The sequence below is a fragment of the Euprymna scolopes genome, chromosome 13 (genome assembly GCF_053919585.1).
Source record: "Euprymna scolopes isolate OS-2025 chromosome 13, ASM5391958v1, whole genome shotgun sequence".
NCBI lineage: Eukaryota > Metazoa > Mollusca > Cephalopoda > Sepiida > Sepiolidae > Euprymna > Euprymna scolopes.
Genome location: NC_136494.1, coordinates 119,181,940 through 119,195,712, shown reverse-complemented (window position 1 = coordinate 119,195,712; position 13,773 = coordinate 119,181,940). Strand labels below are relative to the sequence as shown.

The following is a 13,773-nucleotide window of genomic DNA, read 5'->3' as shown; positions in this document are numbered from 1 at the left end:
AAGTGGTAGAGAGTACTGGAAATCTGAGGAGATTTGTTGTCACTCAAACTGCAAGGAATACTATAGGTCTTTGCCAGTGAATAATCGCTAATTGCAACCTGTGTGAGAACTTCTAGTGAGTGAATAATTATGATAGCAAAACTATGAAATAACATTCTAATTTTTTTTTTTTTTTTTAAGATTAAAAACACATCTGAGATTGAGGATCACATCAAAGAGGGTGAAGTTCGGATAGAATTAGGTAAGTTTCAAAATTTGTTAATAATTTAATTTATTTAACCTTTCTACTTCTTTTGTTGGTGTAATTATTTGCATACTAAGCATTTCCGTCCTGGTCTTTCACTCCAGGGTTTTGGTGTAGGATTCAAAGAGTGAAGCATCATATCCCAAATCGCTACAGACTTGCATCTTTTTAAGCTTGTTACACACGAGGATTCTGTGAGTTGCCAATCAAATGAAGAGGGATAAAGTTGAATAATGGATGCACTGCAGACTATGGAATTGGATCAAGCTAAATTCAAATTCATTTGGATTTCTTGCCTTCATTTATATTATCCTACTATTGAGAGATGTATGAATACTTCTCTCCACTGCTGGTTGGAATAAAAACTTGTGTTCAATGATACATCAGGTTCAGCAAGTTGACCTTTGATAACATTGCATCTGTTGCATTTCCTGCTATTTTCAACGAAATTATATACTAGTTGATCTACTTGTTCAATATGTAACAAACAGCCCATGAAAGGTATTATTTTTACATTTTCTCTTATTTCTATGTCTATAATAATTTAACACTTTAATGGTGGCTGTAATAAAACTTTTATTATTTATTTACTTTCATGACACTATTTTTGTGTATAAACTATGTTAAAAACAGAATTTCTGACAAAAGGGTATAATAATGAGAAAACGTAAAATTCCACTACATTAAAAATTATTTGTTTACCAGTGTTCGATTTTTCTTTTTTAATTTTTTTTCTTTCATTTTTACTAAAAATAAATTAAATTTGTTGGATTTATTACTTGGGATATATAAACAGGTTTTTGTATGAAATGTAACATTTTCAATAACAAAAAAATAAAATGTGATCATCTGACAATGCTTAATGAATGCTATGGAAATAAGCTTCTTCTCATGGAAAAAGAGGACACAAGATTTTGCTGAGTTTTCTTGAAGGTTTTTTTTTAGAGAGAATTAATTAAAAAGAAAGAAATTAATGTTCTCTTAGTTAATTATTTATACCTTAACCAAACTTTCTAACTTAATGAAATTAATGATGCAGACGGATAGAGATATTGAAGTAACAATCGCTTTAGCTTATAATCTTTTCTACATCCACATAGACTGATTTGAAAATATTAGTTTTGTTATGTCGTCACGGAATATAACTGGTTGTTAATGTGGGAATTACAAGAAGACATCGTTTTGGCACCAAATTATTTATTTATTTAAACAGAAAAATAGTAAAACGTTAGAGCAACAGATTATATGAAATGCTGTGTCAACCATCTTGAAAAGTCTTCCCCCCCCTTTCCATCCAGGGGAGATAACTTTGCTTTTCGGTTATTTCCCTTTATAACAAGTTTTTTCTCAGCTGGAAAACAGTGACGTAATTCGTTTATCATTCTATTTTGTTTACCAGAGTCCCATAGCTCAACTTTACATCACACATACTGGAAGAAAGATTTAAAATTTTCGTAATACAATCCTAGAGACAAGGTATGCAAATGTATTTAGTTCAACATTTTTTTGTTTCAGACATATGTCTCATGATTTTTTTTGACAACCCGAATTGATTCAAATTTTGAAAATTACCCAGACTCAAATTCCACACACGCTGACAACAAAAAACTGTTTTTTGTCTAAAATTGCACCATTGCATCTAAAAAAAATGAGACTTTCAGTGGTTTGTTTAACAAATCAACAAGAAATTTAAAGGATATTGAATATAAAGAAGCAAAGTTTCAGAAACAAATTTTAACTGCAAAGAAAAAAAATTAGATTAAAAAAAATAATAAAAAGTTTTTTTTTGTTCACCAGAAAGTAAATAAATTGGGTAGAAACTTGTTTTGCTTTAACTAATATGCAATGTATGATTATGTATGTGGTGTGTAGCATATGATATGTTGTATAAAAAGAAAAATTTTCAAATTGTGAATGTATCGAACTGTTGATGAGAGAAACTATCTCTAAGTTGATTCGACTTTTGTTATTTGGTTTTTATTTAGCACTGATGAATGCCCCACTGTTATAAGAATAATTAAAAAAACATATGCTGAGATATATATAAATAAATATCAATAAAGGGCAGAAACAATTGTACACTTATGTAGTAAATAAAGCTGAACCTTTTTGAGATGAGAATAAAAATGAGTGTCTGTTCCCAGTAAAGCAGTGTATTATAAAAGTGTTATATATATATATATATATATATATATATATATATATATATATATATATATATATATATATATATATATATATGAACTATGTGAATAAAAGATTTGAGATGTTCAATCAAACATGACCATAACAGCAGAAATTGTTTGAATCATGAAATGGGTGGCAAAATGGTGCATTCTCTCAAATACAGTTTGGAATACCATTGAGACTTTCAATTAGGATCTGGATAATGAGGTTACTTTTGTCTCTTATTTCGGATGTTATGGAAACATAATTCAGACAGTGAAAACTGTGGTTCCAAAATATTTTGCTACTAAGGAAATTGGGCACAGCGGAATATACAAAATTTGTAAACTACATTTTATCTCAAAAGACAAGCAATCTAAAATTTAGTGAAGCTCTACAATTGTTGATGTAATTATTAATAAGCATAATAATTAATCACTGTGATGACTTCAAATTATCTTTAAATGTTTTGTGTTTTCACAAGGATTGGTGTTGAACACACTCTGAAATTGAGAGTCTTGAAAAACTATATGTGCTCTTTATGTTGCTCTGTAGTTTCATGTTGCTTTGTAATTAATAAACTAAAAAATGTGCTCAATCCAACACTGCAGCAAGTAGTAAAAAACTGCCAATGGTTTATTAGAGTGTGTTAGAATTCAAAGGATATCAAACAGTTTGAAGTGCTTCACTTAAAAAAAAAATCTGCAACAAGAAAAAAAATGACTTTTTAATTTGATAGTCAAAAGAAAAGTAATCTGCTCCCTAAACCATGTTTTGATTGTGAACAGATGCATTATTACAGAGATTGCCCCTATAAAACTAAGAAATGGTTTAAATGCAATTGCTTATGCGTGAATATATGCATGGCAGAACAAAAAATAAAACCATCAGAATCATTAACTCCGAGGAAATTGAAATTTGGCCCGAGTTAAAATATTAAATAGAAACATAAAAATGCAATTAGACTATGCTTAATTTATCTATTATTTGCATACATGGAAGAAAATTAACAAATCAACTTTATTTGCAAAATTACTAAAAGCATGACCAGAGAACAAATCAAATACAAAAACAAACTAATAATGACAGTTGTATTTCAAGGGAAAACCTTAAAACTGAAAATATTTTTGAATAATTCAGGTAATCTTTTAGACACATATTGAATGGAGAAGTTTCAGCTGTGGGATTGGCTGATAAACTGCTTTTGCTAGGGTATAAAAATTGAAGATTTTGCAGATAAATTTAAAAAATTGAAAGAGAATTTTTCACATGTTTTTCTAGTGATTTGATAGATGTAATAAAATGTTTGAAATTTGAATTGAAACCAAGTATAAAACCAATTTAAGGAAAAAAACAAAATTCATGTCAGGAGAAAAAATTAACTTAGGACTGGATATACTTGAAAAAGAGTGAATTGGTTTTGTCAACAGCAAAAAAATAAATAATTTTGTATATGCATTGATTTTCGACAAGATTTAACCAGGAATTAAGAGATTACTTTTATCCATTGCTTAGTCTGGAATGAATTTTTGCAAAATTTTGGAGGAAAGCTTTTTTTCAAGATCAGACTTGAGCGACACATATTTGCAAATCCAAGTAGATAAAGAATACTCAAAGTTATGTATAAATATACATAAGGGTTTATATAAATTTGACAGACTACCATTTGGAATAAAGATAATGCCAGTTATATTTCATCAGATGATGGACATGCTACTAAATGGTCTAGAGTTTGCATTGGCTTATCTGAGTGATGTCTTAATGATAAGTGAAACTAGAGAACAACATAAAAAGCACATAAAGTTTTCAAAGAATTCATGATTATGGCTTTAAACTAAAACAAGAGAAATGTGAGTTTTTATTGCCTAATAATAGGCAAAAAGTATGGAAAAGGTAATAGACAAAAGCCCCAAAGCTAGAGGCATTAAGTTTCTACAGTTCACAGTGGCAAATAATATATGTGAATGGAAAAAGGCCGACTAATGAGATGATAAAGAATATGCCAGCACCTGAAAATTAATTATTTTTGTAGAATTTTCTTGGATTAGCAAATTACTAATAACCTATTTATCTAAAGTATGTACAAACTATGAGCACTTTAAAACACGGAATTAAAGAAAGATAAAGACTGGATTTGGATGACAGAATAAGAAAATAAAGACCATTTTCGTGTCTGATTTATTTTTATGATTCAGAGCACAAGATCATCATAGCTTCTGATGCACGTTCATTCAGCATAGGAGCATGTATGTTGCACAGTATGGATAATGGTTCATTTAATAAGTGACTTAAACTTAATCACTTGGTAAGAATATTTTTCTATTTTGTGCATAGAATAAGATTTATGAGTGCTTTTTTAATAGCGAAATTTTAAAATCAAAATATTAAATTTTAAGTAAAACCAATGGTATCTACTTAATTGTCATGTTGCAGTAATGAACATATCCAAAAATTACTAAAACGATAAGATAGAAAATTAATTATAAGTGAAAGCAGTTTTCAAAGACAATCAGCGACAACTGAGTTTTGCCAAATCACCCTCAGATTTTCAAAGTTTTCAGAAAATAATTACCTCTCTTGTTACAATTCGAACTCTTCTGTTTTTTTGTTTTTTTTTAGCAAGACTCATATACTTGATCATTTCAAGTGTTTACTAGATTTAGCTTTGTATTAAAAAAAAATACACAGTTATATATTATCTTCAATTATATTTAATTACTGAACTTTGTTAAAGTTGACATTTAAAACGCAAGATACCTATTGTATATGAACAAAATATATGAAATGAATCTAACATTATTGTTCATGGGACGCGGAACCCCTGTCAACACTGTCTAGTTATTATATAATAGATATACATAAGAATAATACAATCTGTTTTCTTTTCTTAACCATTATTGACACAGTGTGTTTATAATTGATTAATAAGAAGTAATAATAACAAAGTAGAAATTCTTGGTGGTTGCATCTGTTTGACCTTGGGTTTCAAAAATAATTTAGATTAGTTAACCTTTGTTTTTTGGGGTAAATGGAACAAGAAATGAGGTTAACAAAGCTTTGTACATTTGATTGTAACAAGGCGGGTGGAGACGTCTGCTGCGGCAACATAATCAACAGCTGGTGACCTACTTATGAAGTTTGAATGCAAAATGCTATGAATCCAATTTCTTTTAATTATAAATTAAGAACTTTGTTTTTGCAAAAAAAAAAGAAGAGACTTGATTGAAATATCACATATGTATTTTGTTCGTCTGTCACTCGAAATTTTTATAAACATAAATACAGTGCAGAAGTTCAAGTTTCAAATATTTTAAGAAATGAAAAATATAGTATTAGTAGTAAATAAGTTTCCAAGAAATAAAATGGATAACATAACAACAAATAAAATGAATGACATTACAACAAATAAAATGAATGACATTACAACAAATAAAATGAATGACATTACAACAAATAAAATGAATGACATGATAACAAATAAAGTGAATGACATGACAACAAACAAAATGAATGACATAACAACAAATAAAATGAATGACATAACAACAAATAAAATGAATGACATGACAACAAATACAATGAATGACATTACAACAAATAAAATGAATGACATTAAAACAAATAAAATGAATGACATTACAACAAATAAAATGAATGACATAACAACAAATAAAATGAATGACATTACAACAAATAAAATGAATGACATTACAACAAATAAAATGAATAACATGATAACAAATAAAGTGAATGACATGACAACAAACAAAATGAATGACATGACAACAAATAAAATGAATGACATTACAACAAATAAAATGATGACATAACAACAAATAAAATGAATGACATAACAACAAATAAAATGATGACATTACAACAAATAAAATGAATGACATTACAACAAATAAAATGAATGACATTACAACAAATAAAATGAATGACATAACAACAAATAAAATGAATGACATTACAACAAATAAAATGAATGACATTACAACAAATAAAATGAATGACATTACAACAAATAAAATGAATGACATGACAACAAATAAAATGAATGACATGACAACCAATAAAATGAATGACATTACAACAAATAAAATGAATGACATGACAACCAATAAAATGAATGACATTACAACAAATAAAATGAATGACATAACAACAAATGAATGACATGACAACAAATAAAATGAATGACATTACAACAAATAAAATGAATGACATTACAACAAATAAAATGAATGACATGACAACCAATAAAGTGAATGACATTACAACAAATAAAATGAATGACATTACAACAAATAAAATGAATGACATAACAACAAATAAAATGAATGACATAACAACAAATAAAATGAATGACATGACAACAAATAAAATGAATGACATGACAACAAATAAAGTGAATGACATTACAACAAATAAAATGAATGACATTACAACAAATAAAATGAATGACATGACAACAAATAAAATGAATGACATTACAACAAATAAAATGAATGACATGACAACCAATAAAGTGAATGACATTACAACAAATAAAATGAATGACATGACAAAAAATAAAATGAATGACATAACAACAAATAAAATGAATGACATTACAACAAATAAAATGAATGACTTGACAACAAATAAAATGAATGACATGACAACAAATAAAGTGGATGACCTGACAACACAAAGACTATAAACTACTGATTTTGGTTTTGTGGATCGATGATATTTTAATCGCATCAAATTGTGACATAGTTTTAACCAATGTTAAGAACAAATTAAGTAAAAGATTAGAAATGACCGATCTTGGCAAAATATCCTGTTTTGGGGGGATAGAATTTACTCAAAGCAAGGGACTTGTTATGATGAATCAATCGAGATACATAGAAAATGTACTATTAAAATTTGGAATGGGAGAGTGCAAGAAATGCTCTACACCCGTCGAAATGATAATAATAAAAATATACATACAGAATCTGAAATAATAAATGATAAACAATACTGCGAAATTATAGCTAGTCTTGTATACTTAATGTCTGAGACCAGACCCGACATATATAACAAAAAAAAAGGGGGATGACATGACAACAAATAAAGTAAATAACATGACAACAAATAAAGGGAATGACATGACAACAAATAAAGGGAATGGCATGACAACAAATAAAGTAAATATCATGACAACAAATAAAGGGAATGACATGACAACAAATAAAATGAATGACATGACAACAAATAAAATGAATGACATGACAACAAATAAAATGAATGACATTAAAACAAATAAAATGAATGACATGACAACAAATAAAATGAATGACATTACAACAAATAAAATGAATGACATTACAACAAATAAAATAAATGACATGACAACAAATAAAGTGAATGACATGACAACAAATAAAGTGAATGTCATGACAACAAATAAAATTAATGACATGACAACAAATAAAATTAATGACATGACAACAAATAAAATGAATGACATGACAACAAATAAAATGAATGACATTACAACAAATAAAATGAATGACATGACAACAAATAAAGTGAATGACATGACAACAAATAAAGTGAATGACATGACAACAAACAAAATGAATGACATGACAACAAATAAAGTGAATGACATGACAACAAATAAAGTGAATGACATGACAACAAATAAAGTGAATGACATGACAACAAACAAAATGAATGACATGACAACAAATAAAGTGAATGACATGACAACAAATAAAGTGAATGACATGACAACAAGTAAAATTAATGACATGACAACAAATAAAATGAATGACATGACAACAAACAAAATTAATGACATGACAACAAATAAAATGAATGACATGACAAAAAATAAAGGGAATGACATGACAACAAATAAAATGAATGACATGACAACAAATAAAATGAATGACATGACAACAAATAAAATGAATGACATGACAACAAATAAAATGAATGACATGACAACAAATAAAATGAATGACATGACAACAAATAAAATGAATGACATGACAACAAATAAAATGAATGACATAACAACAAATAAAATGAATGACATAACAACAAATAAAATGAATGACATGACAACAAATAAAATGAATGACATGACAACAAATAAAGTTAATGACATTACAAATATAGTGAATAACATCACAACCAATAAAGTGAATAACATCACATTAAATAAAAAAGATTACTTGACAACAAATAAAATTGTTAACATGACAACAAATAAAATTGATAACCTGACAACAAATATAGTGAATAACATGACAACAAATATAGTGAATAACATGACAACAAATAAAATGAATGACATTACTAATAATGTGAATAACATAACAACAAATAAAATTTTTCTCTTTTTATTTTGCTTTTTTTTTCTTTTCTTTTACTTTTTTCTTTTCTTTTACTTTTTTCTTTTCTTTTACTTTTTTCTTTTATTTTGCCTTTTTTCTTTTATTTTGCCTTTTTTCTTTTTCTTTTATTTTGCTTTGTTCTCTTATTTTGCCTTTTTTTATTTTGCCTTTTGTTTTTTTATTTTGCCTTTTGTTTTTTTATTTTGCCTTTTGTCTTTTTATTTTGTCTTTTGTCTTTTTATTTTGCCTTTTTTCTTTTATTTTGCCTTTTCTCTTTTATTTTGCCCTTTTTTCTATTTTATTTTTCTCTGGGTCTCATTAATTCTCCTTTAGTCATTCATAGTATTTAATCCAAATAAATAACTTTTTTATTTAGCTTTTACATATCTGACAACGGTATTAACAAGCTTAAAAGTAATTAATTTAATATTTTATATGGTTTCTACTTATTATCTTTATGAAATACTTATAAATGTATTGCTTCATTTTTTTTTCGTTTCAAACATTTGACTCTAACCCACATATGCAGATTATCTTTGAGAGGTCACAGGCCGATGTCTCACTTCTAATACTAATATAAACATATACTTATTTGGTTGGGCTCCTTGCCTGCACCAATGTTACTCTCTCTCCAGATTTCTGTCTTCCATCAGCTGCCTCAGATCTTCAGAATCACAGTTGGCGTCATGTGCCATTTACTAGATGTACGTGGAACTAAAAATTAAACATATACTGTCTCTAAAATGATGGGCTGAATTGCAACAGATTTTGTATAAAACATAACAAAGATGCTGGATATGTCATAAAGGATTGCAAATTATAATTCCTATAACTACTACTACTACTACTAATAATAATAATAATAATAATAGTCCTGATTTCATTTTAAACATCTCCCTGAAAGGGATGGCATTCATTTTCAGAGGACTTTCCCTCAATTTCGGCTCTAAACGAGGAGCTTCAAAAATCAAAGGATTTCCTAAGGATATTAGTGGTACCTACAATAACATAGGTCTGAATGCATCAGGGGTTCCTAATTTTTTAAATGTCCCTCCGGGCGATTTGATACCACACCTAATACTACTACGACCAGGATTGCTTGGGTGAAACTCCATTCATACGTCTTACCTCCAAAGTCAACAGAGCATTCTCCTTCTCTATTATATTCTTGTCTCATGGCACTGAAAAGTCTACAATTTTCCACCTCTTTGAGACTTTGTCAATGACTACCAAATCTGGACGATTATGTTCCAAATGCTTGGCTGTCATGATGCTTTTAGCTTGTCATGCCTGCACATTACCATCCTCACCCTTTCTTACATCATTAGGTACCGCCTCAAACCATTTCACAGCAAACTTCACCCCAAACTTCCTACAGACCTCTTAGTAAATCTGAAACCCATGTGGTCATGCCTTCTGTGGTACTCTCTCTGAACCAATCCAGCATTTATATCCTCCAAAACTATTGGCTAGAATTGCATTGTATTTGGCATGAAGCAACTTCTGATATGTAAGTATGTAATAAAAATGTCTTTTATTTTTGTTTCTTTTTCTCTTTGCAGCACTCCACTATAGAATTCCATATCCTCGACAGGTGAGTCTACTCTTTATGTATTTACAATATCCATCTTAAATGATAATCCATGATAATCTCATTTACCTACCTTAGGAATGGAGATTTATCACCTGGACTGTAGTTAAAAAAAAAAAATGGTTCTCCCAACAGAAAATAGTTAATCAAATCATAATTCTTGGAACCGAACTGAATAAGTTGGACTATAGAAAGCAGTACAAACGCTGAGAACTATATTTCTTTTTAAATTACAAGTTATTTCGGCATGAAATCTAAAGTTGTTGCAACGTTGAAAATTGAAAGCATTGAGAAATGGAAATATTAAATGATTCACATCAAACTTTAAAAATTGAAGGAATCGAGTAAATCAGACCGTATAAAGTAGTACGAATGTTGAGAACTATGCGTTTTTTTAATTACATGGACATCACTTTAGATGCACAATTTAATGCTTTCTGCATGATCAATATGTACAGGTAATAACGTCTGGAAATTAGTTGCAAAATCAGTTAAATAAAAAAATAAATTAATGACACAAAATAAACAAATTAATTACTTTCTGCTCTCTCTCTCCAGCTACGAGTTAATATTTTTGCTCCTAATGATATTCCATTTTTTTTCTAATGGACTGTTCCAATATTTATATTCTTTCCTTTATAACCTTTCTGCTCTCTCTCTCCCTCTCTCTCTCTCTCTCTCTCCAGCTACGAGTTAATACTTTTGCTCCCGGTGATATTCCATTTTTTTTTTTAATGGACTGTTCCAATATTTTTTATTTTTTCCTTTACAACCTGTGAGATTGGTTTGTAGAGAAAATAAATTCCATTAAATCTTCATGAACAGTAATTTTGGAACTTCAACATGCGGTTGGCTTTGAGGTTTACTGTTTTTTTGTTTTTTTTACAATGACGTCACCATTTATCAAGGCCCAAATGCCACTTGAGGATAAGGGTTAATAAGTGTATGGTACTCATCAGGACAACAGTTTAGTAATTATTAGTAGTGGGAATTTGGTATGATTTGATTATTTAAGGGGACAGCGTAGTTTACATTGGACTTAAAGATGACCATATTGTAGTTAACTGGAAAGCAGACTAGCAGAACAGAGTTCCACAGGCGGGCAGTTCTAAGAAAGAAGTTCTGATCATGGAATTTGCATTTAGATTTAGGTGCAGAGAGAGAATGGGAGGGAGAAAGTGTGATAGTGGTTTTAGCTAGACGGTGTTTTTTGTGAAAGTTTGGCAAGGAGAGACTGTAGATTGCCTTTAGAAGATTTTGATTGAACGTTAAAGGTCTTATGCCTTCTATGGTGTAATTGGTGCATCATTGCTGTGTCCCATCACCATGCACTTGTGAAATTGTTTTAAATGTTCTCCCGGCATTTTAACCCCCCCCCCCAACTTTGTTGTAGAAAAAGCAATGTATGCTGAAAAAAACAACTTTCTGTTGTCCATTTTTGACATGGCTGGCAATCGATAAGAGATTTTAAATGGAAAAATCCTTTAGGAATTAAATTATTAATTAATAAACTATTAAATTATTAATTAATTAACAAACGTTGCTTTTTTTATTCTAATAATATAACACTAAAACAGTTTCTATGCATAAATCAGCTTTTAATTCAAAGAAAAGCTACAAAAAACATAATTGGAGATTGGGAGAATCGGATTTTTTGAGCCATAGTTATTTTCTTTTCTTTTTCTTTTCTTTTTACAAAATGGATATTTCCCCTTACACACTAAAGTCAGAAAAAAATGGTGTAAGACCCCCGTCTCCCCCCCCTCATAATAGCCAGAGAAATACTCTGTATAAGACTTCATACATCTTATTCCAAATAACAGACACCGCCCTCCTCATAACTCATAGTAATTTTGATATGAGCCATAAAGTTTTATTTTGTTATCTTGCCGATAACATTAGAGCACAGGGTGCTGCAGGTGCTAATGAAATTGCAAGAATTTTCAGTGAATGGAGTTCAGGGAACTTTTGCCATTACTAACCAGCAGAGGGTTACCACTGTTGACTAAGGTAAAAGTCTATCAAACGCGTGTGCATAGTGTGATGATTAAAGTGAAACCTGGCGAGTGAGGGTTGAGGACATGTGTTGCATGGAGAGAAATAATATTAGAATGATACAATGAATGTCTTAAACACAGGTTTAGTTCTGATAACTTCGAAGAAAGATTATATATCTATAAAAGTGAGAATGTGTGTGTGTGTGTGTGTGAGGACACTTCTCAACCAACAATGAATCGTGTACAGTAGTTTTTGTTTCAACATTATATAACACAATGAAATGCGAATGGTAGCAATAGCCACAAATAAAAATACTACTACTAATAATCATAAGTTTTTTACGGTATTGTATGTTACTATCAAAAATCTGTAAGAGCAACAAAAACGTAAAGTAAAAATAACAATTAAAAGAAGAAAACTAACCGGCTACACACGTAAACAAAGACTACTACTAGCATTGCGAATAATAATAATAATTTTTATAGGAATAGCCTATACTAAGTATAAAATGGAAGCGTATGAAAAAGTAATTCATCAGGTGTTTGCTTCTATGCGAATGCACTTTGATTGGCAGAGGTGACTTGAAATTCTGCAGTAAAAGAAAGCCTGATTTGTTTCATGGGATACGTGATACCATCTTGTTTTGTGTTTAACCATTTGGAACGAACTGTAAATCAATGTTTTCTTATTCTGAGAAACGCAAGTGGACAGCGATGAGAGCGATCATTATTTTAAGAAATGAAAGCAAAAATCTAACATAAAATGTATCTGTCTAAGAAACGATTACCGACGGCACATGAGCAAAACTTGTGATGAATATAGAGAACTTTCCAGTTATGATTGGGAAAGAGAGAATAATTCGGAAGAAAAAATGTGCTACCACAGCTAATATATGATGTAGTTTGCATTATGATGCTCCTAGAAATTACATTTTTATTATAACTGATGAATGCGACTGCAAATATGCACAAAACCTACGTAAGATAATGGCTAGTTTCATAATAATGAATTTATATGTAGCGTCCACATTTGCCAAGCTATAATTTTTTTTACAAAGGAGTCACCACTTATCAAGACCCGAAGGCCACTAGAGGATAAGGGTTAATGAGTGTATAGTAGTCAATGGGACAATATTATAATTATCGTTAATAGTAGAAATTTGTTAAATTGAATTACTTAAGGGTATGGCTCTTCAGGAACTTGTTTACATTGGACTTGAAAATGACCATATTGTAGTCAGCTGGGAAGCAGGTAAATGGAAAAGCGTTCTGTAGGCGTGCAGTTCTAAGAAAGAAGCTTTGTTCATAAAATCCACATTTAGGTTCAGGCAGAAATAGTGGGGGAAATTATTGATAGTGATTTCGACCAGACGAGTGTTTTTCATTGTTATATAGTTT

The 13,773-nt window shown here is 29.6% G+C and overlaps 1 protein-coding gene across 6 annotated transcripts in view; it reads left to right on the top strand.

The window, feature by feature from the left end:
• The window catches only part of LOC145292168 (LYR motif-containing protein 1-like), a 659,461-nt gene that overhangs the window by 357,481 nt on the left and 288,207 nt on the right, over positions 1-13,773 (top strand). For 5 of the 6 annotated variants that reach the window (XM_080138378.1, XM_080138382.1, XM_080138376.1 and 2 more), the window contains exons 3-4: positions 181-241; positions 10,350-10,381. In XM_080138378.1, the coding sequence (XP_079994504.1) occupies positions 181-241; positions 10,350-10,381 (93 nt within the window). The remainder of the gene's footprint in view (positions 1-180; positions 242-10,349; positions 10,382-13,773) is intronic. The other variant, XM_080138381.1, reaches the window with a different exon arrangement.